Genomic DNA, 12,337 nt, shown 5'->3' with positions numbered 1-12,337 from the left:
AGAAGTCATTTCTCATTCATTATAGATAAATCTTGTCATTCCTACCAATGACAAATTGAGAATTCTTTAAAATGGAAAGGATATAATTAATAACCTTTTAAACATCTAATCAGTTTCTAAATGATGGTATAGCTTAACATCCTTGAAGTATTTAAATAAATATCAGAAACATTCTTTTAAGAATATACTCATTATATGCTATTTCTCCTCTTAAATTACTTAAATTGAAATATAGCTTTATTAACAATAACTTTGAGATAAAATAATAAGTATTAAATAGTGATGCTTTGAGTCCTGTATAATCACTGGAACTCATCAATGTAACTTAGAGAATCTCTGTGTTTCTCCTGAAAGTGAAGTTAAAGCAAAAGTCTAGTCAGCTGCACAGAGAATAGAAAATGATTAAAGCTTGAGGTAAATATAGTCTAGAGAACAATTATGTTACCAGAGGATTTCACCAATCTTTTAGTAATTCTTATCATGTGTTATAGCAATGGACAACTCTTCAACGATAGCTGGCCTTTACCAATGACCTAAGCATTTATATATGTATTACCAAAATGTGATTTTGTGTAGTTCAAGGAATCATTTTTGTTGGATGTTTAATTTGGAGGTTTTGTTTACATTATGTCCTTAGGGGTTTTCTTTGTTTTAACAGCATGCAGCTTGACAGAAATACACTACCCAAAAAGGGACTCAGGTATATATTTCTCTCAGCACAATTGTTGCCTTTTTTCTATTGTCACATAAACTTTGTGTGCTGTGTCTCCTCCTCTTTCTTTCTTTGTTGGCAATGTAGTACTTGGCATTGAAGATGAAATCATTTTTAATCTTAATGCTTTCTCTGGCTTTAAATGTTGGTGAATTGTTTAGGTTTAGGAAGAGATAAAAGTAGACAACCAAGATGGTGACTCAAATTAATTCTTATACCTCTATCATTATTTGGAAGTAATAAGATTTATTGAAGAACTTGTCCCAGGCTTTGTTCTTGGAGGTACCAATAAATTTTGGTAGAATGCAAAATTTACTCCTCCAAATTGAGATAAAAATCACTTTCCTAGATTGCATCTTGAAGACATATGTCTGTAAAACCTCAATACCCACATAGTCTACAGATGTGGCTAGTAATGATGAAAGGTTAAAGGATAGTATAATTTGAATCAAAGAAAACATGTTTTCATCATCTCAGGATGAATACTGTAATTAATTCTGTAATTAATGAGTTTTACCAACTCAGTTTTTTAGGGCTGCTGGTATTTATTAGATCAGTTTTAAACTTGAATAAATATGATATCATTTAATATCAAACTAATCATCCCATTAATAGTAATCAAAGTTTAATTCATGTCTATAACTCATTCCCACATACTTTAATCTGAGGAGGAGCGATAGAAGCTACTAAGAGAGATTTGACACTAGGAATGTGATGGCCACTCTTTAAGGTATGACTTCTGTAACTTCTATGGTGTAGGTACTTAAGAGAAATACATATGAGAACAGAGGCCATGTAGAGCATTTGCATTTTTCACAGTGACTGCATCTTAAGGTTAACCTTTTAGGTGCTTAATAAATATGGTTGGAAAAAATGGAAAACAAAGAATTTATTCCGGAAACACAGTGAGTAATGGCCAAATGAGAACTTCCCCTATTTACTCGTTTTTTCTTTCCAAATTTAGAGCATAATCAGATGACAGTTCCCTTCACTTCAATATTTTGTTCTAAAACTTTATTTTCCAACAACATGAACACGTTTTGTTTTTTTTTCCCCATCCTTATTAAAAAAATCTAGAAATGTCAATAAGAGCCTTGTGATCAGTGTGTGTTCCATTTCCGGTGCCTTTCTGTGACCTTCGTTACACTTCCATTGGCTTCTGGCCTGCCACTGTCATGATTGTTTGTCTACGTTCTCATCCTCCTCGCATCCTTCCACGCACTGTGTTTTTGGGGCTTTCTCGGCTAATTTGGCTGACTGCTCATTGCTTATGATTTCCAACACCATATCTTACAGAAGCATAATTTTTCTTCTTAAATGCCTTTTCTTTTTCCTATGGGATTTAACAGATGGTATCAAATCATCTGCAAGAACTGAGCAATTCTAATTAGATCTAATCTGTTTGAATTGTTGTTCAGTGGGGATAGTGAGCTCCTCTCAATTGCTTTCCTGCTCTGCCATTCCCTTGCCCTGGTAGATGGGTTTAAGCGTCTCAGCTGTGCTCTTTTGCAGATATACACCATCATCTCGGCAGGCCAACCAAGAAGAAGGCAAAGAATGGTTGCGTTCTCACTCCACTGGAGGGCTGCAGGACACTGGCAGCCAGTCACCTCTGGCCTCCCCTTCTGCCATGTCATCTTCTGCCACAGGAAAATACCACTTTTCCAACTTGGGTAAAATATTCTACACTATAGATTCCACCTTGTTCATTTCAGCACCCACTCTTAGACGAACCCTTGATTTCCCTGCAAAATATATATATTACATATCATATGTATTTATGTAGTGGTTTCCTGTTGACAAAATAACTTTTAAACCTTATATTGTTACTGTCCATGACCAATGATTAATAATAATACTGTTAGCCAGGGGCTTAGCTCATACCTGTAATGCTAGCTACTCAGGAGGCTGAGATCTGAAGATCGCAGTTCAAAGCCAGCCCGGCCAGGAAAGTCCATGAGATTCTTAACTCCAATAAATCACCAGAAAACTGGAAGTGGCGCTGTGGCTCAAGTAGTAGAGTGCTCACCTTGAGGTGGGGAGCTGAGGGACAGTGTCCAGGCCCAGAGTTCAAGCCCCATGACCAAGAAAAAGACAATGATGATGATGATGATGATGATGTTAATTTGCCATCCAAACTCCAGGTTTATTTGACTTGAAAAAGTGTCACCCATTATTATGTAAAGAAGCATGGATCTGTCCCAGAACTTCTGACCTCAAGGGCAAAAAAGTTTCCATTCTAATTCAAAATCTTCCTTAAAAGTATTATAAAATCTATTTTTTTTGCTTTCAATTTTAAGGCTTTCTGAAGCAAAAATTATAATCTTCCTCTAGAGAAATAGAAAATAGAAATAATTAGATAGAAAACAATATGCTGTTTTATGATGCAGTGTAACATCTTTAATATTATTAAAATTAAAGTTGTCCTTCATATGCATATAATTGTTCTTATGAGTATAAATGAACATTTTAGACAAACTGAGAAATCATTTGATATCTTAAGTTACTGGGTTACATTATACCGACTGTCATTTTATGTAATACTGTAAACTTAATGAGATAATCTTAAATATGCTCATTATTAATAAAGTACAGTGACTCATGCCTATAGTCTTAGCTGCTTAGGAGAAATAGATTGGAAGGATACAGGAGATACAAGCTCATCTCAACAAAAAACACTTAAGTCTAGTAACATCTATCCATTGTTTCAGTTTCAGCGGAAACATTTAGTAGGATAATCCAAGGCTGGGCTAGCTTAGACAGAAAGGGAGACTCTATCTCAAAAAACAACCCAAGCAGGAACAGCTAGTTTTGTTGCTCATTTAGTAGAGTGTTTGCCTAATCCCATGTATTAGATAAGTAATATATACATACATTCATGCATATATATATATATATATATATATATATATATATATATATATAAGTTACCACTCAGTAGATTCAATGACTTTTAAAATAAAGTTACCTTCCATAAAGTCAACTTGTGAAATGGCCTTCTGTTTCTCTTTTTACTTGAGAAAAATTCTAATTATGACCCTATACATAGGCCACATTTTTTTCAGGAATTTGGACTTTTCAGATGAACTCAACAGGCACAATCTAGGCTATTTCTTATATTTCTTTTCTTTTTTTTTTTTTTTTGGGTCCGGTCATGGGGCCTGAACTCTGGGCCTGGGCGCTGTCCCTCAGCTCTTCAGCTCAAGGCTAGCGCTCTACCACTTGAGCCACAGCACCACTTCCGGCTTTTTTCTTTTTGCTTATGTGGTGCTGAGGAATCGAACCCAGGGCCTTGAGCATGCAAGGCAAGCGCTCTACCACTGAGCCACCTTCCCAGCCCCTATTTCTTATATTTCATAGTTCTTTTCACTATACCAAGTAGGACTTTTGGCAATTGAAAAGAACTATTTTGTTCATGGACAACTAATGGACAACTCCTCTTCCCCTTCCTCTACTCTCTTCCCTCCTCTCTTCTTCTTACTTCCTTCTTCTTTACTCCTTTCCTCCCCCTCCCCTGTCCTCCTTCCTCTTCTTCAGGGATGTTAGTACCAGGATTTCAACTCGTAGTTATTGGGCAGACACTCTACTAGTCATGGGCCCAGTATTCAGAAAGCATATTCTTACAAATGTCAAGATTATAGTTCTAAATCTACACAGTGATGAGATTTCTTTGTCCCATAATGTCAAAAGAAGTATTGGTTTTATTTATCTGTAGTCATAATTATAAAACACAACAAAAAGGTTAATTCTTTAACTTCAAAAAAATGAACTGAAATGTTTTTGTAAGGTCATAAGAATGGGAAAAAATCTGAAATAGACTATCTGAAATAGAATTCAAATAACCCCCAAATACTCTAGGATGATACATGGTTCCTATCGGTTATTTTTTTATCAATTGACATTAACACTTGATAATTTGACTCCTTATGTCATTTTTCTTGACCATTGTTATACTGATAAAATCCATTTATTCCATTATTCTTTGGAGGTAAATAAAACACTCCTACATTTACTATGTTTGACCTTGGTAATGTCATTAACTCTCAATGTTCTTATCTGTTGAATAAATATATACTGTCTAGGTCATGTCACAAAGAATGACTGATTAAATGTGGACAACAGTATAAGTCTTGATAGACTCAAAATCTCTTTCATTGGAGAACAATACACTATAAAATATTTTACACTGCTCAGGTACTTTTGAGCTTAGAATTTAACTGAGTGTAAGACAGTGACAGCACACTTCACTATAATGGAAAATCATGTCTTACATTTTAGAACGACTCACATTTTAGAAAGAGCCATACAAAGCTATCACATTTGAATCAAGGTTTCATTTACCAAAGCTTCATTTACACAGTGGTTTGTTCCATGCCTAAAATAACTTGAAGTTCACATTTCAACTGAAATCAACATGTTCTTGGCTACAAATGTGTTCCAAAACAACATATACCACTTGAGAATTCATTTTCTGACATAATTTTCAAGCATGAGGCATAATATGGAAACATCAGTGCTTCTTTTTCTGATAACAAACCTTCTCTGCAGAACTTCAATGATGTCCTAATAGACTTAATTTAAAAACTTAATGATCAGATATATTGTAGTACTTCCATATCCAAATTTCATCTTTCTTTTAGTCTGCCACTTCTACATATTAAAATTGTGTTAACTGATAAGTTTTAAGAAATACTGTGAAATTCAAACGTTAGAACACTGTAAAATTATCTCACTGTTAGTAGATTGCTGTAAGCTACAGTCAAGTCTGGCTATGTGGAGTTTCCATAGACAAGTAATAAACAGGAGCCATTCCCACTCAGGAAAGAATATTTGAGTATAATTTGTGTAAGCAAGTCCTTGTAAGAATCTTTGTTTTATGTTAATTATAATGAGATTAATTAATAATTGTGAGGCATCTTGTAATATGATGCATCATTGTTATATCCCCATTAATGACAACCATTGATAAGATTCACTTTGTCCTTCCCTAAAGGTTACCATGCTAACTCATTCATACAGCTATTACTTCCCAGTTCTCTCTATTTGATAACTCTTTTGCATACAGAATAATGGTTAAAACACTTTTATTCTGTTGTTGAGAAACAGTTTTTTCCTTTTCTTCATAGGCTTTCCTCCCTGGGTTAGCTTTGAACCGTGATCCTCAGATCTCAGTCTCATTGTGTGGCTAGGATTACAAATGTGAGCCACCAGCACTTGGCTTCTTTTACTTTTAAGTATTCTTTTACCATGAATACTTCTAGTTCACTCCTGTCCATAAACCTATTCAGAATGAACTCTTATTTTCTATACTCATGGAAGCATAGAATCTCACATTTGGAAGAGAGCAATCACCCATTTATTGTGTAAATTTATGGCATATTTAGTTTCCCCATAAGTCACCAATAACAAACTATTTAAATCTAGAAATAACACACTTACGAAGATCTTTCTTTCATTTTATTCATTTCCTGAATACTCAAGTATGGTCTTACTTATCTACCAGGATCCCCAAAAGTTAAATTTACATTTCATATGACCATTCTCTTGTTATTTAAAACAATTATTTAAACTCAACTCTAGTTATAGAAAAAAAGATATGAAGGCATTTAAAACTGCAGTTCACCCCCTCTGTACAGTATTTTCACAATAAAAAAATGAAACTAATCTTAACAAAACGAAAACATAGTGACAAAATTAAAAAAATAAATAAATAAAACTGCAGTTCACTATAATCTCAGTTTCTCTTCTCTTCAAATCACCAGAAACACAGTCTTTATTAAAATAATAGCTTTAATATGCATATTTAATTTATGATATCAGTAGCTCTCTTTTCCCTAGTAGACTTCTATCTCTATTACTTTCTCCTGCTTTGAAAATTTCTAGAATATTTCCTAGCTTTGAATGAACCTTAAGGATCATTTATTCTGCCTGGACACAGTCCTTGAGAATTTGTGCTCAAAGCTAGCACCTCCTTCCATATCTAGCTTCTTGTTGGTTAATGGAAGATTAGAATTTTATGGACTTTCCCACATGGGTTGGCTTTGATCTTCCTATCTCAGCCTCTTGAGCAGCTAGAACTACAAATGTAAATCACTGGCTTTGCCATTATTTTTGTTTATTTATTTTTTATTTGTCAAGAAACTGAAGAGCAGAGATTTAGATATTTGACTGAAGCAGATAGAAAGCTAAACTACTACTAAAATTATCTTTGTGGGTTTTTTGCCTTTTGTTAGGCTACTTCTCTTGTAATATCATACATATTGAATTTCTACCACGTAGGAGCCTCCCTCCTTTTGTGGTTATTCTTGAAGTAAGATACTGTATCATATTTATCTTGCCATTCAACTACACAAAAGCAGACCTCTCATAGATATTAATTTAACTGGATTTTATTAGTCTGGGTATATCATAAAAACTGTCAAAATAAATGTATTAATTGTTTTGCATAATTATTAAATAATGAAACTCATTATAAATATAACATCTCAAAATCTACTATTGATCTCATTAACATTTCACTTTGAGTAGGTAACTACTATGTTTATAAATTATAGGAAAACATTTCACTTGGCTATCTCTCAAATTATTTTGGTTACAGTTTTACAAATTCAAACAGTAAACAATATGTTCTAATTTCCAACTACATATAATAGGTAATGCACTTAAAAGTATGTGGAAAGCTTCATTTATTTTACAAGAATTAATTCATATTTTAGATCTACAATGGAATGATCTACCCGAAACCAAGTACCTTAAACAACAACAACAAAAAATGGGTCCTGATTGTTCTATAATGTACCTCCTCTGTTATTAATAAGCATAGTAAGACTAATGGTTACTACTGCTTAACAGACTCTTCTCTACCTGGTCTTTCTTTTCATTTTGCCCTTGTTTACTTATCTCCATTTTCTCCTTTCCTTTCAATGAATTATGTAGTTTGCAAATTTATAGTTTCTTCACTCTTTGTTGTATTTCTGATGTAATGTGTGGTTTTGCACACAAAGATCTGGTTTTAGAAAATGCAGGAGCACTTTCTTTTAATCTAACCCATTACAGGTTTAATCAGAGAGTTGTACTGTATAGAAATTCAAGTAATAACTGTAAAATGTACAACACATACCAAGAAAATAGGACATGCTATCCTTTTATATTAGGGATTACCCTTCCTACTTTACCTTATGGTGAAAGTTAGTAGTTTTCTTAAGAAGAAATAAACTGTCTATATAATAGGAAAAACATGGCAGATTTTTTTTAAAAATATAAATGCTAAGCCAGTGGTATATCTTCAGAGTTTTGAAGTTACTCCGTTTATTTTATAGCTCAAGAAGTTGCAGTTGTCATATTTTCTCATATGCCAATAACAAATGTGATGTCCATAAATGTGAAAGATTTAAACAAGATTGTGATAAATGTTTCTTGATTATCCTGTTTAATTTGATTCCAAAATTTAAAACTACAGGGCAATTGCATAACCCATCTTATTTTCTAAAGAATTAATGATTATCATTTGGCCTAAGAAACTAAATGATATAAAAACTATATGGCAATAGGTAACCAGACAAATTCTTATTTCAAATTGCATGTTTACAGAACTCTTTTTGAAAAACAAAATGTTTGTGACTTTTGATAGTCTCGTTCTAATATTCTTAGACCTAGAAGAGTCTAATAATTTTCTCTACTTACTACAGGACAGTATCTACCTACTTTGTACATTCTATCATATTCCATTTAAAGAAAAAGCTTGTTATTACTTAAGCTGATTATTACTTAACTTGGATAATAATTATATAATTTTCCATGAACTTAAATAAATGGTTAATTCAAAATGATTGCAAGTTTTTGCAGGTAAGGACCAAAGTTCTTCCTGAGAAAAGTAGATATTTGTATCAAAAAGCCAATATTTTCTTCATACAAGCTAGCTGAAAAACGCCATGTTGCTATGAAAATTGTTTTCATTATGGCTTTAGAAATTAGTGTACAGTTATTTTATCATGAAATTCCAAAGGGGGAAAGGGGACTCAAGGGCACCTCTCATTGATGTTTCCAAGCAGAATACTGACCTACCTAAAGTAGAGATACCCTGGAAATTCACATGTCTGTAAGAATTGGGACCAGTTCTCACTGTCCTTCAGCTTACTGTTGTCATTGCTTAAGCCCCAAGATAACAGGCTGTGTGCTTTGTTTTTCAGTGAGTCCCACCAATCTGTCTCAATTTAACCTTCCTGGACCCAGCATGATGCGTTCAAACAGCATCCCAGCCCAAGACTCTTCCTTTGATCTCTATGATGACTCCCAGCTCTGTGGGAGTGCCACTTCTCTGGAGGAAAGGCCACGTGCCATCAGTCACTCAGGCTCATTCAGAGATAGCATGGAAGAAGGTAAGCAGGGGGCATGGGAGAATGAAGTTACTTCATTTAATTCTGAAAGAAAATCTGTGCCATTATTCATAGCACAAAGATTCCTGAAGAGGAAATAAATGAGCAAGCATAATTCTCATTTGTGGTCCCCTGAAGCTTGAAGATGTTTTATTCTGCTTTACCTTCTGTTTCATTATGCTTTTGGAAAAATGCCAGACATTTTTTTTTAGGTTATTTGGCTCTAGAGCAATTTGGAATAAATCTAATGTTCTCATATAGAAATATGTATAGTCTTAGAGACCTTTAACCAGATGAGTTAAGTATTACAGCAAATGTTTTGTTAATACCGCAATTAAAAAAATAAAGATAGGTTAAACAGTGAAAATTACTCTATGAAGCTATCGTATCTTGCTGATTTTACTTTTACAAATGCAAATTGGTATCAGTGTTTTGATCATAGAAGTTTAGAATTCATATTATATCTATATAAGGCATATTTTTGTATCCAATGGCAATTCAGCCTACATCTGACCTAGAAAATAATTTTTTTTTTTTTTTGGTTGGTCATGGGTCTTGAATTCTGGGCCAGGGCGCTGTCCCTGAGCTCTTTAGCTCAAGGCAAATGCTCTAACTTGAGCCACAGCAATATTTCTGATTTTCTGATGGTTAATTGGAGATGACTCATGGACTTTTCTGCCTGGGCTGGCTTTGAACCATGATACTCATATCTCAGCCTCCTGAGTAGGTATGATTACGGGGGTATGTCACTGGCGCCTGGCTTAGAAAATACCTTTTATTTGTATGTTACTACTTTAAATAGGTCTATTGAAACAGCTCAGAAAGTTTAATAAGTTTTCAAATGAGCATATTTTTCCAATGTATGTATTATATCAAGCTTGCCAATAATAATTTCAGAGACTTTGAAATTTAATTAATGAAATAAATTACTCATAGAAGAAGACTGTGCCTTACATATTATAAAGCATGTCAGGTAAGGATAAAATAGAACTCATCATAGAAATTCAAAGCAGCTTGAGTGAAATCAAACATGAAATCTGCCATACTAGTTTAGTTCTTAAGAGCTATGCATAAAAGAAAAGGCCCAAATTTTGACGCATTCCAAACGTTAAGCCTCTGACTTTTCACTTATTTGTAGTAAAACCTAGTGTACATTTTTCTTAACCTATGAACCCTAATTTTCTTAACTTTATAGTTTAATCACAAGGGTGAAATGAGAATCAAGAATAGCTTTGTCCTCTCTCTTTTTCTCTTCTGCTGATTTAAAATGTCAGCTAGGAGAATGAACTCATAGTTTTCAGATTTGATGTATTGACACTAAATTGGTTGACCACTTTTTCTGTTCTTTTTGAAATATTAACCAAACCACTCAGCTTATTACAGTTATAACAGTTAATGAATGATATACCCTTGGCATGTGTTGATTGTTGCAGTGTGGCAGACAAACTAATCTGAAATATAAAATCATTGTTTTCTGAAAAGATTCTGTCATGTTCTGTACACGGGCCTCCTATAGTACTTCTAAACAAATTTGCTAACCATAACAATGGTTTTCTCAAGTGCCTTGTTTACAAATAAATGATGGTTTCATGATGGTGAATTCTGACCTTGTATACTAAGGTTAAATCATTTGAATTGCTGAAAATCAGCCTGAGTGGGAGAGATGGCTTTTTGATGCTCATTCATCAAATACTGAATTATTGTTCCTCTTCAATTTGTGATCTAGAATTAAGGGGTGATTGAAACAGACCTAGGGGATTTTTATTGGTAGCTTGCTCAATGCTCATATGGATAAATGAAGACACTAAGCCTCAAACTATAATCACATAGACCTATAAATAATAAATGGAAGAAAATGATAAAAATGAGATTTCCTGATTCACAAGACTAACAGGCTTCACATTTCTTCAACCCCAGATTTATTACAGGTCAAAAATAGGCCTTCTGAAAAAAATTGATTTGAAGATATTGCACATCTAATCGAGCAGTAGGGTAGTAGTTGCTGAAATTGGAAATCTTCTGTTGACCAAAATTTATGTACTAATGTTTTTTTTTTTTTGTACTAGTCTTGGGGCTTGAACTCAGGGCCTTGGTGCTTTTCCTGAACTATTTATGCCTACGGCTAGCACTGTACCACTTGAGCCATAGCTCCACTTCTGTCATTTTTGGTAATTGATTGGAGAAAAGAATTTCACCAATTTTCCTGTATAGGCTGGCTTCAAACCACCATTCTCAAATCTCAGCCTCCTCAGTAGCTAGGATTACAGACATGTGCCACCAGAGCTATGCTTGTTTAATAACCATTTTTAAAAAGGTATTTTTGAGTATTTCTCAAATCAGCACTTTATCATCTATACTGTGGTAATCCCAGAGAAGTTTTCCTAGCCTCTGCCAGCCCAACTTCAGTGCCTCTTGTGTGCACCTTTAGTAACCAATGCATTAATCTCAACTGCTTCTATATGACTGTTGGCAATTGTCTCTTTACTTTTATCTACCACTTCTGTGAACACCGAAAATATATCTTAGTTAGTTGATATTCCCAGGATCTAGCAGAGGCTTCCTACATTGCAGTGTGCTCAGTTTGTTTAAGGGATGAAATTGAAGAAAAAAATGTTCCATAGGAACAATGGAAAGAGATTTTCTACAAATAAAGTTGAACATAATTGATCCATTGGTTACATTAACACATTTGTAGTTCAGAAGCAGGCTTTCAATTCGCTGATAACAAAATTTGTATTTTTTGTGCTGTATCTAAAAAGCAATCTGCAATTTCCCTCTTAATTTTTGTGAGACACCATCTTGAAATAGAAATATTTTTACATTACTAGAATTTCTAAAGAAACAATCATTCTGAATTTAAAAGGACATGATCAGTTTATCATAAACAAACTTGGAATTTGCATAAAACCATTTCTTGAAAAATCTGCAGATGATTTTTGTTGTCTAAGAATTAACTTAAACATGTAATGATTTTTAAGTTTAAAAAGTTCATGACAACTTTTCTTTATTTGGGTTGCCCTGATTTTCTCCTTGCTGTACAAGAAATTTTTGTTTGCTTGTTTGAAACCAGGATTCAAACTCAATACTGACACTTTTGTTCACTCGCTAGTTCTCTACTGACTTGGCCCACATGTGCAATCCAAATCAGAATTTTCTATAGCTTGCACTCTATGAAAAACATGTTTCTGGTGCTCATGTTTATCAAATACTTTCAGTCATTTGGTGAAGTTACTACTTTATGGTTGGTGTT

At 33.8% G+C, this 12,337-nt stretch overlaps 1 protein-coding gene across 1 annotated transcript in view; it reads left to right on the top strand.

The window, feature by feature from the left end:
• Positions 1 to 12,337, top strand: part of Nav3 (neuron navigator 3) — a 296,229-nt gene that overhangs the window by 222,590 nt on the left and 61,302 nt on the right. The window contains exons 17-19 of the mRNA XM_042699113.1: positions 659 to 700; positions 2,225 to 2,385; positions 8,902 to 9,090. Of these exons, the coding sequence (XP_042555047.1) occupies positions 659 to 700; positions 2,225 to 2,385; positions 8,902 to 9,090 (392 nt within the window). The remainder of the gene's footprint in view (positions 1 to 658; positions 701 to 2,224; positions 2,386 to 8,901; positions 9,091 to 12,337) is intronic.

The sequence above is a fragment of the Dipodomys spectabilis genome, unplaced genomic scaffold, assembly GCF_019054845.1.
Source record: "Dipodomys spectabilis isolate Male_0828 unplaced genomic scaffold, ASM1905484v1 ptg000234l, whole genome shotgun sequence".
Lineage (NCBI taxonomy): Eukaryota > Metazoa > Chordata > Mammalia > Rodentia > Heteromyidae > Dipodomys > Dipodomys spectabilis.
The sequence above is the reverse complement of the archived record's forward strand: the minus strand, read 5'-3'. Positions and strand labels throughout refer to the sequence as shown.